Here is a 15,723-nt window from a genome sequence, read left to right on the forward strand (position 1 = left end):
CTCCGGGCAGTTGGAGGGTCTCGTGGCTCTTTCCTTTCGTTAGAACGAATCGTTTTTAAAGTTCTCATTAGAAACCAGTTCGGCGCCGGCAACCTTTGGGTGTAACGTAATCAACCCGCGACGCTGCCTCCGTCCGTGGTCACGGGCACCATCTAGGCCGCTGTGGTTTCTAAAGACAGAAAAAAAAGGGCATCCTCCCGTGGAGCCTGGGGAACCCTGGGGGAAAGTCTTCTGGTTTCCAACCGCTAAGCACTGTTAGAGTCAGTGAGGGCGGCCACCAGCGTCCGCCATCTTTGTGACGTTATCGCGTCGCTGCGACGCCATCTTCAGCGTAGCCCCTCGAAGCAAGATTCCTTTCCCAGTGTTCCCTAAGAGGGCAATCCGTGTGGGTACGATCGGTGGGTGCGGGGTACGCCGGGAGTTGTAGTCCCAGCGGACGCTTCCTTGCATAGTCTCCGGAAGTGAAGGCGTGAGAGGCTGGGCTGAACCGGCTCGGGGTAGCAGGACTGCAGGCTAGCAGTGGGACACTGCTCCTGAGGCCGGTCATGAATGGGCCGGCGGACGGCGAAGTGGACTACAAGAAGAAATACCGGAACCTGAAGCGGAAGCTCAAGTTCCTCATCTACGTGAGTGCTGGGGCGGGGGAGGTGGTAGAAGGTGAGGTCTGGCGCTGGCAGGATTATCAGTTTACCCACGTGTGAAGAGAGTCGGGTGAGCTGTCGCCGGGTTCCGGGCCCCTTTACAGATGGCCCTTGGCTCAGCGCCCACCTTGCCTATGATACAGGAACACGAGTGCTTCCAGGAGGAACTGAGGAAGGCGCAGAGGAAATTGCTGAAGGTGTCCCGGGACAAGAGGTGAGACACATTGTCGGGGAGAGGGGAGCCGGCGGGTGATGTGGGTCTACATTCGGACTCTATCCTGGAATGGAACCACAAATGCCTGGTGCCTGCCTTGGGGCTGTTGCGAGGATCCAATGGGCAACTAGAAGGGACGAGGGCCCAAGAGAACATTGCCGAGACGGGAATAAACACTTTTCCTCCCCGCCCCTTCAGTTTTCTCCTAGACCGACTTCTGCAGTACGAGAACGTGGATGAAGACTCTTCTGGTGAGCAAGATCATGAAAAATTGGTGGAGGACTTGGCTCCTGGCGCTTCAGCAAGCTTCCTGGGCCCCTCCTTTTAGGCTGTGGAGGCTAATGCAGCCTCCAGTGGTTCTTAAACCTAGTCGCGTGGCCTCCACCTCTGCCATTCTTTCACTCAAGTATTTATTGAGCATCTACTGTGTTTCAGGCACTGTGCTTTGTACAGGGAATACAGTGGTAACCAAGATGGACAACGTCTCTTGGAATTTGTATTCTAGTTGAAAGTAATAAGTAAGGAAAGAAACTAGAATTTTAGATTTGAAAGGAATAAAATCAGGGTTATATGGTAGTGATCAGAGTAGAGCAGGGGTTGATAAGCTTTTTCTGTAAAGGGCCAGGTAATAAATATTTTAGACTTTGCAGAACATACAATCTTTGTCACACCTACTCAGCTCTGCTGTTGTAGTGCAAAAGCAGCCATAGTGATATGTAAATAAATGAGCGTGGCTGTGTTTCAATAAAACTTTATTTACGGACACTGACATTTGAATTTACATTCATATCATGAAATATTTTTCTTTTGATTTTTTTTCCGAATCATTTAAAAATCTAAAAGACATTCTTAGTTTGCAAGACTCTACAAAAGCAGATAACAGGGGCTGGCCCCGTGGTGCAGCAGTTAAGTTCACACGTCCCGCTTCGGTGGCTCCGGGTTCGCCAGTTCGGATCCTTGGCAAGCCATGCTGTGGCAGGAGTCCCACATATAAAGAAGAAGATGGGCACTGTGTTAGCTCAGGGCCAGTCTTTCTCAGCAAAAAGAGGAGGATTGGCAGCAGATGCTAGCTCAGGGCTAATCTTCCTCAAAAAAAAAAAAGCAGATGGCAGGCAACATCTCAACAGAGTGCTCAAGAAAGGCCTTTTTCAGGAAGTAATATTAAGCTGGGACCTAGATGAGAAGAAACCAATCTGGTGAAGATGTGAGTGAGAGATCTCCAGGCAGAGAGAATAACAAATGCAGATGCCCTGAGGAAAGAATAGACCAGCTTGTCTGAAGAGTACAAAAGCTCAAGCATATAGTGTTTTCCAACTTTTTTGAGCATTAGGTACAATCAATAATATCTTTTACACCATGACCAAGCCCCCGCATTCATACTTAGTTACAAAACAACATTTAATGAAACAACATTAAGATCACTATATCATCAATTTGTTCTGATACTTTTTAGACTTTTTTTTTCCCGTTTAATACTGATTGCAAACCAATAAATTGACTTCATGACCCACTAATGTGTTGAAACCCACAGTTTGAAAAAGCCGTAAGGTGGGCATTTGTGGCCCTGTTTTAGGGTGAAGCTCTTATAAGCCATGCCACATGTCACATACAATTGCCTTTCTTCCTGGTGCCTTTAAACATTTGTCTAGAGCAGGGGTCAACAAATAACAGCCAGCCAGGCTGCCTGTTTTTGTAAATAATGTTTTATTGGAACATACAACACCCATTCATTTGCATATTATAGGAGGGTAGTAGGCAATAGGTAAGGTCAAAGAAGTATGTAGGAGCCAGCTTCTGTAGGTCATGGCAAAACGTTTGGCTTTTATCCTGGCTTTTCATTGCCTGCCTATTCCTTCCCTGAGGTCTTCCAATTAACTTCCTGTGCAAGAGGGACTTCAGGATAGGAGGCATGAGAAAACCAGCATGTTCATGGTCAGAGCAAGGTAAATCTGAGGAGCAAGAGCCAGACATGCAAACTACCAGTCATCCTGGAGAAGCCCATAGTCTGGTCAGGGAGATCCACACGTGACATGTCTTGGCATAGTGTGAGGAGAGCCGTGACAACTAAGAGTAGAGAGTTCGATCATAGCCAGCAATTAATTGGGCCTCAGGGATTCTGGAAGACTTCTCAGAGAGGTGGCATTTAATCTGCTTAAAGGATCTGTCTGAACAGAGAAATTGGGAACAGCATATATCATGTGTTTTGGTTATTTGTCAATGAATGATGGGCCTTCTAGGTAGAAGTGCAGAACTGGGAAATAAAGTTTCTTTTTTGAGGAAATAGATTGGTGTGATGTAAAGAGTACAGTTTGGGAAAGGTAGGTTGAGGCCAGATTAAGAAGCACTTTGAATGCTTGCAGGCACTGGGGGACATCATCAGGAACGATGTGATCAGGTTTACGTCATTCTGGAGTTGGAGTGTACAGTGAGTGGCAGGAGAGGTGAGACTGCTTAGCAGGTGATTTTGACATGATGGTGGCCTGACCTGTTGGCAGTGGAATGGGTAAAGGTAGGAGAGATTTGAGGGGTAGATTAACAGGACCCTGAATATGGGGAGCAGAGGCAGGAGCTGAAGGTAGCCTAGAGGTGAATAAGGAGAGAGTGGCGTAAAATGGTAAAGGAGTCAGAGACCTAGGTTCAAGTCCCAGCCCCACACCTTACTTTCTGAGCCCCCGTGACCTCATCTGGCAAGTGTAGGTGATACCCTCACTTTCTTCCTTGGTTAGGTATGAAGACAAGGAGAGACAGTGAATGTAAAGTGCTCGTTTAGAGCCTGGCACATAGTAAGTGCTCAACAAACATGTTTTCAGCGAGGAGCCCAGGCAGGAAGTAGGTTTTAAAAAACATTTTGAGAAGTTGAGGAAGCTGTAGGCCTCCCAGAATAGCATGGGTGCATCAAGTGGGGAGTCATATTCCCTGGAGCCCTTCCATAGAGTCAAGATTACACCCCTCAGAGGTAGACAAGGACCCTCCCACACACACTGACCAGCCCTCCCCTCTCACAGACTCAGATGCCACTGCATCTTCAGATAACAGCGAGACAGAGGGGACACCCAAGTTGTCGGACACGTCAGCCCCCAAGAGGTGAGAAGAAGAAGCCATCATTCTTCTCTGGGGGTGGGGGTTGGGGGGTACCTGGGCCTCCTAGCTGCCTCTGACTCCCTCCACTGTCCTTTCTGCAGGAAGAGAAGCCCTCCGCTGGGGGGCGCCCCCTCCCCCTCCAGCCTCTCCCTGCCTCCTTCAACAGGGTTTCCCCTTCAGGCCTCTGGGGCCCCCTCCCCATACCTGAGCTCGGTGAGTTGGGGTCAAGTGTGGGAAATGGTAACTAAGATGCCTGGGAATAAGGTGGGCGTTGTTTGGGCAGAGGGGCCAGGCCTTGGCAGGGGAAGCCAGCCCACCTCTGAGGACGTCTGCTGGGTGTGGCCAGCAAGCATCCCTTGGTGGGGTGTGAGTCGGGGCTGCCCACCTCTCTCTGGTGTAGATGGGGGACAGACATGACTGAGGAGAGCAGACCCCAGGACAAAGTCCTGCTGCTGTCCCCTCCCCTTCTGTTCTCAGGAGCCACACTCATTACCATCTCTTGTTTTTCATTCTTCCTGTTTGCATTTCTTCCCTTCACTCCCCATCCCATCTATTCCATTTCCTGTCTCCATCCCCCCACTCCCACCTGCAGCTGGCTTCCCCTCCTTACCCCCCATTCCCTTCTGATTACCTGGCCCTGCAGCTGCCCGAGCCCAGCCCCCTGAGGCCCAAGCGGGAGAAACGGCCCCGCCTGCCCCGGAAACTCAAGGTACCCTGATTTGGGGACGTTAGGGAGGGGCCAGAACAGCAGGAGGACAGCCAGCTGAGGGAGGTCAAGATGGGCTGGGGGCCTGTCCAAGAACTTTGAAGGATTGATTTGGGCTGCTGGGGGCCCAGCCCAGGCCTAGGCACTGAGGAGTGGGTCAGAGACGTCCTGGCTCACAGGCTCGAAGTGGAGACAAATCAGGGGCAGAACCAGCCTTGGGGGACTCGGAGTGAAGATGCCTGGGGTCCTGCCCTTACACTGCTACAGTGTGGCTGGGGACCAGGCTCGTTTTCAAAGGCGTTCTGTGATGCCAGGCAGCTCCAGAGAGGGGTGGAGTTGTGGGATCTAAAATCAAGTCAAGGCTGCACCAGTTAAAAACCATGTACACTTGAGTAGATCTCTTTGACCCTCTATGTCTCAGATTCTGCACTGGTAAAAGTGAGTGTGATCAAACTACGTGTAATTGACAAGTGTTTACGGAGCATCTACTGTGTACCAGGCAGTGTTCTAGATGCTGCAGATGCAATAGTGAACAAAACACAAAAGTTCCTGCCTTTGTGGAGTGCACGTGCTAGCAAGATAGGCAGAGAATAGACAAGATAAATAGATAACAATGCAGAAAAATGGAGTCAGGTAAAGAGGATGGGAAGCCCCAGAGTAGATGGGGGCTGATGTTTATGGTTGGGTGATCTGGGATGTTATTTGGTCAGAGACTTAAAGGAAATGAGAACAAGCCTTGTGGCTCTCTGCGAAAGTGTTTTGGTGAGGGAGAACAATGAGTGCAGAGGCCCTGAAGAGGGTGTGTGTTTGACTTGTTCAAGGACCAGGAAGGAGGCCAGTGTGGTTGGAGGAAAGTGAAAGGGGGAGAATGATCAGAGAGCAGGTCAGAGAAGTAACTGAGGGGCAGGGTTGTGGAGGGCCTTATAGGTGTTGTAAAGACTTTGGCTTGTACTATGAATGAAATGGAGAGCCACTGAAGAAGGTTGGGCAGAGGGGGAATCTGATCTGATTTACATGTTAACAAAATTGCTGACACTGCTGTGTGGAGGATAGACTAGGGGGAAGGTCGGGATGGGAGTTGGGAGACCAATGAGAAGACTACCGTGGTAAACCAGGTAGCGAGGGCAAAAAGTAGGTCACGGGTCCATTTCAAAGAATGAGCCTCAGGAAGACCAGTGGTGTGGGCTGTGAGAAAGAGAGGAGTCAAAGGAAGCTCCAGGGTTTTTGGCTTGAGTAACTAAAGAAGTGGAGTAGCCCTTTTCTGAGATGAGGAGGACTGGAGAAGCAGGTTTGGGAGGGAAGATGAGGAGTTTGGTTTTGGACATGTCGAGAGGCTGTCTGGAAATGCCAGTGAAACAGCTGGATACTGTGAGCCTGGGGCTCCTGGGGTGCATATTTGGAATTCATCAGCATGGAGATGGATGCGATCATCAGGTGAAAGTGTGGATGGAGAGGAGAAGAGGCCTGAGCACTGAGCCCCAGGAGAGATGAGGACACAGAGAAGGCATAATGCTCTTCCAGCTCTGAATCAGAGTGGAATAGGGACCAGTCTGGACCCAGCTTTCAAGTTTGGGTGGACCATACACTCAAGGCTCTGGAGCCAGAAGCAAAATGGGAGGCCATGTTTGTGGTGGCTAGGAGTATGGGTTCTGGAGTATGAATTCCAGCTCTGCCACTTACTCCCTGTGATCTTGGCCCTTGATCCTGAAAAATGGGGGTGATAATACTGGCCCTTTGCTCTACTTAGCAGGGTTTTTGCTTTGGCCTGTAGGGCAGGACAGTGGAGAAGGCAAGGGTCTGTGAGGCCTGGAGCAGATGCGTAGAGGAGTGGTGTGGCATGGGCATGGCAGTTTGAGGTTTTCTGAGGTGCTGGGTCCTGAAGGAGAGGAAAGTCGGGAAGCTAAGTTCTGGACGTATGAGAGAGAAAATGTTGGTTGAGAGAGGGGCCCAAATAATTGCTGTGCGTGGAAGAGGCCTCAAAGAAGAGGAAACATTTGAGCCTAGAGTAACTGAGATTTGGATGTTCCAGGTTGAGGCAATGGTGGAAGGAAGACAGGGACACGGTGCAAGTGTTGTTTGGGCTGAAGCAGCAGTGAGAAGAGAGAACAACACTGGAAAGAAAGATTGGGTGGGTGGAGTTATTGAAGGTCCGGACACCCAGAGTCAGGATGTTCTGTAAGGAACTGGGAATCCCTGAAGTTTCCAGGTGACTTGGTGTGAGCAGACGGAAGGTAGCAAGTCTGAGCAGAGGAGGGAAAGCTGTGACGACTGAAGCAGGTCAGTTAAGAGCCTGGGCCTCAGTCAGACTTAGCTGGGTTTCAATCTCAGCTCCTCCACGTACTCACTGTACTCACTGTGTGACCCTGGGTGTGTCATTTAACTCTCTGAGCCTCAGCCTTCGTCTCTGTTCAGTGGGGTCACTATGAGGATAAGATGAGTATAGAATAGAAAACATTTAGCTCAGTGCCTGGTCCCTAGTAGGTCAGAGATAAACATTAGCTGCCTTCAGGCACACTGAGGAAGCCACTGAGTATGTCCAGGCAGGGGTGGAACGTGGGGACTAGGGTGGGGATCGAGAGGTGGTAGCCAGAGGAGGGGGACAGTCCTCATGCAGCTGTCCTTTTCAGTCATGCATGTGTGTGTGCTCCCATGTGTACACATGGGTGCCTGGTACCGAGTGTCAGGCTGCTATTCAGAGCTGGGCCTCCTGTGTGTCATCACTCCTGGTAGACTCCTGTACCCTGAGGTACTGACTCTGAGGTAAAAACCCACTCTGGCCGCTCATGCTACCCCAGGAACAGCAGTAGGGGAGTGAGGGGAGCGCTCCTTGAGAAGCAAAGAGTAGGCCATGAGGGCTGAATGTGTTAAAGCACTCAGAAGGGTCACTGTGAAGACCATGTACCCCCTGTCACCCCCACACCCAGGGGCAGATTGGACACTGCCTCATGGGGACCTGTCAGGCCTGTTCCTTAAAATCTCCATTTCCAAGTCTCGGCTTCCTCCTCTGGCCCATGACCTCTCCTCCCTCCCAGGGTGATCTGAGTGGTCAGAAATCCTTAACAGCAATCACCTGGCACTTAGTAAGTGCTCAGTTTGTGCCCACGGCAAAGCACAAGGCCCACAGAGCTCTCTATGGGGAGGATTCATAAGGGCCTGGCAGGGATGGGGCTAGAGGGTTGGGCAGGACAGAGACCACTTCCCAGCCTCAGAGGACAAAGCAGGACTTTTGACAGATAGAAAAGGACACTCCAGGTGGAGAGACCAGCCTGTTCTCAGGTACACTGCACTGCCTGCCCCGAGGGCAGCAAGGAGCCTGAGGCCCTTAAGTGGAGGAATGACACGCTCAGGTTTGTGTTTTAGAGAGCTCATTCTGGCTGCAGTGTGGAGGAGGAGCTGGATCTGGGAGAGGCTGAAGGCAGGGAGTCCAGTTAGGAGGCTGGTTCATGGCCCAGGTGAGCTGAGAGGAGGGCCTTGCCTGGGCCAGTGGCTGTGGGGATCCCAAGGAGGGACTCGTCCAAGGTGTAAGAGGTAGAAGCCTCACCCGGTGGGGGGTGAAGGCCTGTGACACCCTTCACTGAACCAGTGAGTCCTGCAGGAGGAGGCGGCCAGTGGTGGCAAGAGGTATCTGAGGTGCCCAGAGGCAGGCAGGCAGGCAGGCACTCCAGGCTGACTGACTGGCTGTAACTGCTATCACAGAGCAGCCAAGGTGCCTCCCTGGTGAGGACAGGGTCCAGCCTTTCCCTCCTGGTTTCCTGTAAGATACCCCACCACCACCACCCTCATCAACGCCTCCATCACCACCCCTCACCCCCAGGCACTTGCTGGTTTGAGACTCTGAAGAAGCTGAGGTGGGGTAGGCCCCCTGATTCCAGCATTCGCTGGCCCGGCTGTGTCCACTATACCTTGAATGAGCCTTTGCTCCTTTCCCCGTCCCCCAGAACTGCCTTAAGGGGCAATGCCAGCCTCCTAGAGGTCCCAGTACCTCCCTGACAAGCCCTCCCTATGTTTCTTCCCCCCTGCTGCAGATGGCGGTGGGACCCCCCGACTGCCCTGTGGGAGGGCCGCTGACCTTCCCTGGCCGAGGTTCTGGGGCTGGGGTGGGGGCAGCCCTAGCCCCACTGCCCCCGCCTAAGATGCCCCCTCCCACGATCCTGAGCGCCGTCCCTCGGCAGATGTTCAGCGATGCGGGCAGCGGGGATGATGCCCTGGACGGGGATGATGACCTGGTGATTGATATCCCGGAGTGACACCCTCCTGCCCCCCCGCCCCCCCACCTAAGCCCCTGCCCAGCGCCCTCTGTGCTAGCACACACGAGCCCCTAGCTTCCACAGAGACATTTATTGACGCCCAGTTGCCATGCTGCGGCCACTGACACAATCAGAAAAGGCGTAAACATGCACGAATGTCCCCCAGAAGGTGGGCCCCTCACCAGGGAGGCAGGGGCCCTGCCTTCACATCGTGGCCCCATCCAGGAGACAGTTATTTAAATGAGTGGCCAGGAGCATCTGCCACCTCTCAGAGAGGCAGAGACCCTGCCGTGGTCCCCTGTTTAAAAGGGCAGCTGTACAGGGCTAGGTTCTTTTTTTTTTTAACGAAGATTCTGTATTAAAGGAGTGGCTCTTTTTTGGTTCTTTGTCCTTTTCTTTTTTGGGAACATTCTCTTCCTCCGAAACCCCCCTAATCCGACCTCCTCCCTGTGCGGGGAGGGGAACGGGCAGCCTGGAGAGGCAGGAGAGAAGAGCAGCAGCTGGGGCCTTGGGGCAGGGGGCACTGACAGGACTCCCCCTGCAGGTGTGCACAGGATGGGTAGTTTGCATATTTGCGTGTTGTAGCGTGTCAGGCAGGAGGAAGTTTGCATATGTGAATATAGATCTCCACAGTCCCTCACAAGACAGACTGACCCATGGTCACGGAGAGTCTCACGAAATAAGACAGGTAGTGCGGGGTGGGGCATCCACCCCGTGTAAACGTGCAACACACCCGTGCGAAGGTTGGGTACTGGACCCAGCCCTGAGGGGCCTGTGCTGGGCAGCTACTGTCTCACACAGGCTGAAGGCAGAGCCCCGGCCGCTGCGGGCAGCTCACTGGTTAAGGTGTGCCAGCGCTCCAGGGCTGTATCCGGCTGCTGCAGACACTCGCTCCAGTGCTTCTGGGCCTCTCCCCGGGTGCCTGGCCCCAGGGACACGCCACCTGGGGAGTAGGTAGGGGCAGGCAAAGTCAGAGCCCATCTCACTGCCAGTCTGCCCTCCATCAGCCCCACCCAACTGGGCTCCTCCCTCACCGATGAAGTCGTTGGATTTGCCAATGTCATAGTCCCAGACTGTGACTTCCAGAGTCTTGGTAGCCAGAGCGGAGAGCTCCATCTCGTAGAAAAACTCCTGAGACAGGACAAGTCACACCTTACATGAGGCGCTGCCCCCACCCCCACGCCCAGGCCCCTCAATTTCTGGTCCCTGCCCTGTTTACCTCATTAAATTCCGGATTTAGAGTCTTCTTCTTCACACATGTTTTGTGCTTGGATTTCTTATCCACATCTGGTCTCAGGTACCTGCCAAGGAGGGTGGGCAGGGGTGGGGGTGTGGGGCAGTCAGGGATAGGCCAGGTCCCAGAGGAGGATGGGGCAGGGGTCAGGTTCCCTGGGGAGGGAAGGGTGGGCCTCAGGGCAGGGCAAGGGCTCACGTCTTGACATAGGGGTCCGAGTAGCCATTGACATCCATGGCAGCCAGGTGGGCACAGCGCACAATGCCTACCAGCAACCCCTGGCGCTGAGAGCTATAGCTGAGGCTCAGCAGGATGCGCCCGCGCTCTTCCAGTAGCCCCGGCCCCTGCTCTGCCTGCTCCAGCTGCGGGGCAGACACGCATCAGCCTGCGTCCTCACCACCTTCCACCCACACATGGTCCCTGTGAGGTGCCTCACCTCCCTCAGGTAACAGGAGATCCCCCTCAGCGCTGCCGACATTGAAGAGGGTGAAGCCAGCTGAAGGAGCAAAGAGAAGGTTCTGGAAATCTGGCCTCCTCAGGGCCCCCTCTCCTGGTGCCCTGCAGCCCTGCACTGACCGGGACCTGGCGCTCAAGGCAGATGTTAAAATGCTTCTTCTGTGAAGGCTTGAGGCGGCGGAGGGGTACACGGATCTCCCCGATGAACTCATTGTGACTCAGCTTGTCTTCATCACAGACAGAGATCCTGGTGGGGAACTGCAGGGTCAGGACCCCTTGGGGTACCTGAGCCCCACTTCAGTGTGGGAGAAAGGGCCTCTGACCAAACTCTGAGCACCAGAGGCTGGTCCCAGCTTTTCCTTAAATACTCTATACCCCAGCTGTAAAATAGGCCATCTCACAGGCTTTGTGGTGAGCACCAGGCCTAGACCTTGAGAAAGACGCTTTGATTTGCCCTGTTCCTCTGCCCCTCCCTTTCCAGCTGCCCAGGCTGTCCCTGGTGCATCAGGACCTGCCACTCTACTTCAGGAAGCCCTCATAAATCTTGAGTACCTCCCCCCGAACTGCCTCCATTCAGGGCCTGGGGACAGGATCCAACTGAATGTGCACAGGGCGTGCAGTGGTGGATGTGGGTCATGGATTCAGGATATAAGAGCTAGAAGGGCCTTGAGGAGTCTTGGGCAGTCGGATGAGGAGCTCACCCCTCCTCTGGAGCTCCTGTCCTTTACTGCGTGGAGCAGGGAGCTAGCTTAGGAGAGACTCCTGAGCCCAGCAATTAAGAAACGATTGCTTTTACTTACATCTGCCCCTTTCTGCAGCCCCCTGCACTTCCTTCTGCTGTGACACTCTTGAGCAGCTGTAGGGAGGGGTTCAGTTCCCAGCTCTGCCACTTACTAGCAACTCTGTGACCTTGGGCAAGTCACTCAATTCCCATCTATAAAATGGAGATAATGAATACCCACCTCCTAAAGCTATTAGGAGGATCAAGTGAAATAAATGTAAATGTGCGAAGACTAGGGCTGGGCATGGGTAAGCACTCAGTAAGTAATTCAGGCCTCATTCTCTCACATCTGAAATATGGGGCCAGCCTTTCTGGTTTCTGCCCCTGTTCTGCCCTCCAGTCTACCCTACACCCAACACCAAGGTGATCCCTCTGAAAGCTCTGACCATGCCCCTGCCCTGATGCAAACCCTTCCATGGCTCCCTGTTGCCCAAGAACAAAGGAAAAGTTCTCTCAAGCCTGGGTTTTTCTGCCCTTCACTCCACACCAGGGACTACTCTCCCCACAGCTCGACCTCCCTCCTGGAATGATGGAGCAAGTTTCCTGTCCCTGAAGGCTTTACGCCTTAGAGATGTTAGGGAGACATAGGCAACAGAATGGGCAGCCCTCCGCTGCATAGGTCTGACTTAAGTCAGGGCCTCTGAGAAGGGGTCTCTTTGACCAGGGAAAGCTTTCAGAAGGAGGCAGAGCCCCAAATGATGAGTGGGATTTAGGCTGGCAGAGAGAGGAAGCAGGGAACCCTTTCCAGGTGGAAGAGACACAACAGGCAAAAATCAGGAGTAATGAACCCGAGCAGTTAGGATATGGCAGTTCTCTACTGGAGGAGCAGTAGATTATTTGCGGGATGGGAATGCCAGTGAAACATTTTGACCTGCTGCCAAAGGGAATGGGGAGCCACTGATTGTTCTTGAGCATCTGAGAGGGGCTTAATGGGAGGTAGATCAACCAACCAAAGTTCCAGTGACAGCTGTGCAGTTGAGGTGCTGAGCGCTGGAATTCTTGGTAATGGGGAGGACGGAGCCCTCACCTGAGCACCTTGTGAGTGATGTCATCATCTGTGATTCCACTGTACGTCAGGTCCTCGTTCCACACAGGATTCAGCGTGTTCCTCTGAGTCTTAGTTTTTAGCTTATTGGCCTGAGGTGTGGGGATGAAGAGTTCTCAGTACATGTCCCCCAGAGCCACAGAGGCTCAAGGCAGGGGAAGGTTGGGGACAGACCCACAAGCTGGGTCAGGCTGCTGTAGAGGAAAGGCCATTACCTTGCAGGCTCCAGGCAGCAGATGCAGCTTGACATAGGGGTCGGCCAGGCCATTGAAATCCATGGGCTTCAGACCCTGGAGAGAAGGGGAAGGAAGAAGGCTATGAGCTCCCAGCCCTCCCTCCCTCTCTCTGCAGAGTGGATCCTTGGGATGGGGAGAACCAAGAAGAAAGGTACTAGAGGGTGTAGGGGTGGGGGGAGCAGGGGTCTGGCCTGGGGAAGGGAGGGGAGGATGGAAACTCACCCCTCCCAGGGGAGGAGGCAAACAGGGACCGGGCTTGGGAGGCAGGGAGTGCCTACCTTGGCCCTGAGGATACTACAGTGCAGAGTGCAGGAGGCCTGGTCGTAGAGAAGGTCAAACTCCAGCGTGCCCAGGGCGGCTGGAGAAGAGGGAAGATGGAGCCTAAGTCAGTGTGTAAACTGACAGGTGTGTGTGAGAGACCGGTGGGCAGGCTGGCTGAATGCTGTGTGTGTGTGTGTGTGTGTGTGTGTGTGTGTGTGTGTGTGTCTGTCAGCCTACAAGTATGTGTGCGTCTGGGTCCCTGGCTGGGCTGCAGTTGAGGCTATGTGGGTGGTTGAGTGTCTCAGCAGAAATAATGAATATTGAGCTGTGCTGAAGCTGTAATCTCCACCCTGACTGCAGCTGTGGCGGCAGTTCCCGCCGCCTCCCCCCAACAAGGCCCCATCCCCTTCCCACAAGCCTGGAGGCCCCCCGTTAGCACCCTGAGCCCTTCAAGCCCTCAGACTCACTGGTATCATCCGAGTCATAGCTGTCCACCTCAGCACCATCCTCGGGCGTGGTGGCCCCAAGGAGGGCTGCAGGGGGGGCCAGGGCCAGGGGGGCCAGGTGAGCAGGGGCCTCCCCGGAGCCCTTGCCACCCCCTTCGGGTCCTGGTCCCCGGCGGGGGAAGTAGTCAGAGATCTGGCGGATGGGCCGGATGGGCCCAGGGCACACGTTGATGGCCATGTGCTCTTGGATGTTGATGGTCATACGGTCGCCCCTGCGGCCCCTCATGCAGCACCCCTGGCTGGGGGAGGGAGGTTCAAGAGAGTGTGAGCCGGGGGCTGACTCCTCATACCTATCATCCGCTGGCTGAGGGCCAGGTGGCAACCTGCCAGGTCTGTGGGGCCCTCACTGGCCTCCCTTCCTAGGTGTGGAGGGAGAGGGCAGCCTGTGCTAGCTGATGGGCGAGCAGGAGGCCTGGGCCCTCCAAATCTCAAGCCTTGCTCCACAGGGGCTGCGCTGCCAGCCCACTGCCCCCAGATAGGTCCTGGCTCCAATTCAGCCTTGCCCAATTACCTCTAGATTGTCCCTTTGTCATCTTCCCAGCTCCTGCCCCTCATTCTGGGCTTGCTTCTGCCCCTGGGCCCCACCTACCCCCAAAGAGGCCCCAAGGCGGCCTCCTCTGTCTCTCTGAGGTCTGTCTCCCTGAGGCTCTGTCCATCTTGCACAGGGCACTTGTCTGGTCCAGGTGTCACCCACCCTTCTAGGCTTTCGTTTCCCACTGTCCCTTCATTCAGCCCCAGGATCTGCCTGCCTGCCTGCCTGGTCCCTCCACCCCTGCAGCCCAGGATGGGGACCCCTGCCTTAGATGCCTCCTCCTGAGATTAGCTCTCCAGAGGGACCAGAAATTGCAGCCGTCAGAGAGCTAAACACCCCTGTAGGCACACACAGGCTAACACACACAAACCCTCACCCTCACGCCCCCAGCAGCCCAGCCCCCTGCACCTGCCTCTGTGCCTCCAACAGGTGCCCAAGTACTGGGGGGACGGGGGGTGCAGCCTGGGTGGCGGCGGCCGGCGATTCCGAGGGCGGCCAGCGAGAAGAGCGCGGAGTCCTGTTGTGTGAGCCGAGAAGGAGGCAGAGCCGGAGAAAGTGCGGGGAGGGGGAGGTGAGCGAGGTGGAGGCGAGGATGCAGCCGGCGCAGGCGGCGGGGGGCGGGGAGGGGCGGCCGGAGGCTGGGGAGGGGGCGGGACTCTCCCGCCGGCGCCGTCCCGGGCACACTTAGGGGCGCACACGAGTGCACACACACGGGCACGCAGGCTGGCACACGCACCTTGCACGGGCACTCGCGCTCACACGCCTGTGCCCACGTGCGCACGCTCACACATATGCACAAACCCTGACACGCGCTGACACTCTCACCCCGGAGAACCTCGCATACATACACTCGCAAACACACGGGCTCCCTGCGCCACCGGGAACCAACAGTGAGAATTGCCCGGTGTTCCCCAACTCCTCCCTGGAGACCCAGGCTCCCGCGCAGGGCCCACAGTGCCTCCCTCTCTCGCTTTCTCCTTCCTTCCCTCCAGGGCGGACCACCGGCCTAGTTGCCAGGGCGACGCCGGCTCATCCTTCCCCGCCCCCTGCGCTTCCTCACGCCCCTCCCCCGCAGAGAACGAGCGGAGGAGGGAGGGCGTCCGGCCCTTCCCTCCCCTTACCCGTAGGGGCGAGGCCTGCGGGGCGGGGCTTAGAGATCCGCAGCCGCCCAGAGGCGGGCGGGAAAGGGGGTCTGATCCGCCTGCGATCTCTGGCCTGGGATCTCCGGGTCCCGGCGGCCGGCTGGGAAATCTCACAGTCTGAGGTCCCAGGCTGTGGCTTCCCCCACGTCTCCGCCCTTTGGCTGTTCAGGCGTCTCGCCTTGTAACCCAAGCCAGCCCCCAAGGACCACTGTCCCCTTCCCAGGGAAGGCATCTCCTTTGGGAATCCACCCTCACACCACCCCCTACCATCTTCTGTTCCGTCCCTCAGATGCGGAGGGGCTTCGTTCTGAATGTTTCACAGTCATTCCTCATCAGTCTGCCATTTCTTACCTGAACCCTGCCACTTGCCTGTGAGTTTAATTCCAACCTTTGATCTTTGCCCTCCTTTGCCCCAAACTTGCCATTCTCCAAAGACAAAGTCCTAACAGTGGCCTTCAAGGCCCTTCAGTCCAAGACCATGACTACTTTGATCTCGTCACCCCCACTCCTCACGCTGGCTCTCAGGAACGTTTCTTGCTGTTCCTAGAAAACACCTGAATCTCTCAGGCCTCTGGACTTTTGCTCACACAAGTTCCTCTGCCTGGAAGACCTTCCCTTGCTTCAGGGGTCATCCTGGGTCA

General features: G+C 55.0%; 2 protein-coding genes across 9 annotated transcripts; one reads left to right on the top strand and one right to left on the bottom strand.

Moving 5' to 3' along the window:
* The first annotated feature begins 490 nt into the window (after positions 1-490).
* On the top strand, positions 491-10,143 carry INO80E (INO80 complex subunit E). Of its 4 annotated transcripts, none has more exons than XM_001501790.5 (7): positions 491-626; positions 785-855; positions 1,054-1,106; positions 3,861-3,939; positions 4,038-4,149; positions 4,529-4,645; positions 8,668-10,143. In XM_001501790.5, exons 1-7 carry the CDS (start codon positions 546-548, stop codon positions 8,887-8,889), a joined length of 735 nt encoding a protein of 244 aa, XP_001501840.1. In that variant the 5' UTR covers positions 491-545; the 3' UTR covers positions 8,890-10,143. The 4 variants fall into 4 exon arrangements, with proteins under 4 accessions (XP_001501840.1, XP_005598854.1, XP_023471800.1 ...); XM_005598797.4 differs by having other exon boundaries at positions 4,580-4,645; XM_023616032.2 differs by lacking the exon at positions 8,668-10,143 and adding an exon at positions 8,003-8,226.
* Positions 9,217-15,214, bottom strand: DOC2A (double C2 domain alpha). 5 transcript variants are annotated; one of them, XM_070231962.1, is made up of 12 exons: positions 15,062-15,214; positions 14,349-14,457; positions 13,370-13,643; positions 12,920-12,999; positions 12,621-12,695; positions 12,388-12,497; positions 10,700-10,826; positions 10,560-10,619; positions 10,322-10,485; positions 10,109-10,190; positions 9,924-10,020; positions 9,217-9,832 (listed from the first exon to the last, which is right to left on the bottom strand). In XM_070231962.1, exons 3-12 carry the CDS (start codon positions 13,632-13,634, stop codon positions 9,675-9,677), a joined length of 1,218 nt encoding a protein of 405 aa, XP_070088063.1. In that variant the 5' UTR covers positions 13,635-13,643; positions 14,349-14,457; positions 15,062-15,214; the 3' UTR covers positions 9,217-9,674. The 5 variants fall into 5 exon arrangements, with proteins under 5 accessions (XP_070088063.1, XP_070088064.1, XP_070088060.1 ...); XM_070231963.1 differs by having other exon boundaries at positions 13,370-13,647; positions 15,062-15,095; XM_070231959.1 differs by lacking the exon at positions 15,062-15,214 and adding an exon at positions 14,789-15,000.
* Positions 15,215-15,723: the final 509 nt, after the last annotated feature.

This window comes from Equus caballus, chromosome 13 (genome assembly GCF_041296265.1).
Source record: "Equus caballus isolate H_3958 breed thoroughbred chromosome 13, TB-T2T, whole genome shotgun sequence".
NCBI lineage: Eukaryota > Metazoa > Chordata > Mammalia > Perissodactyla > Equidae > Equus > Equus caballus.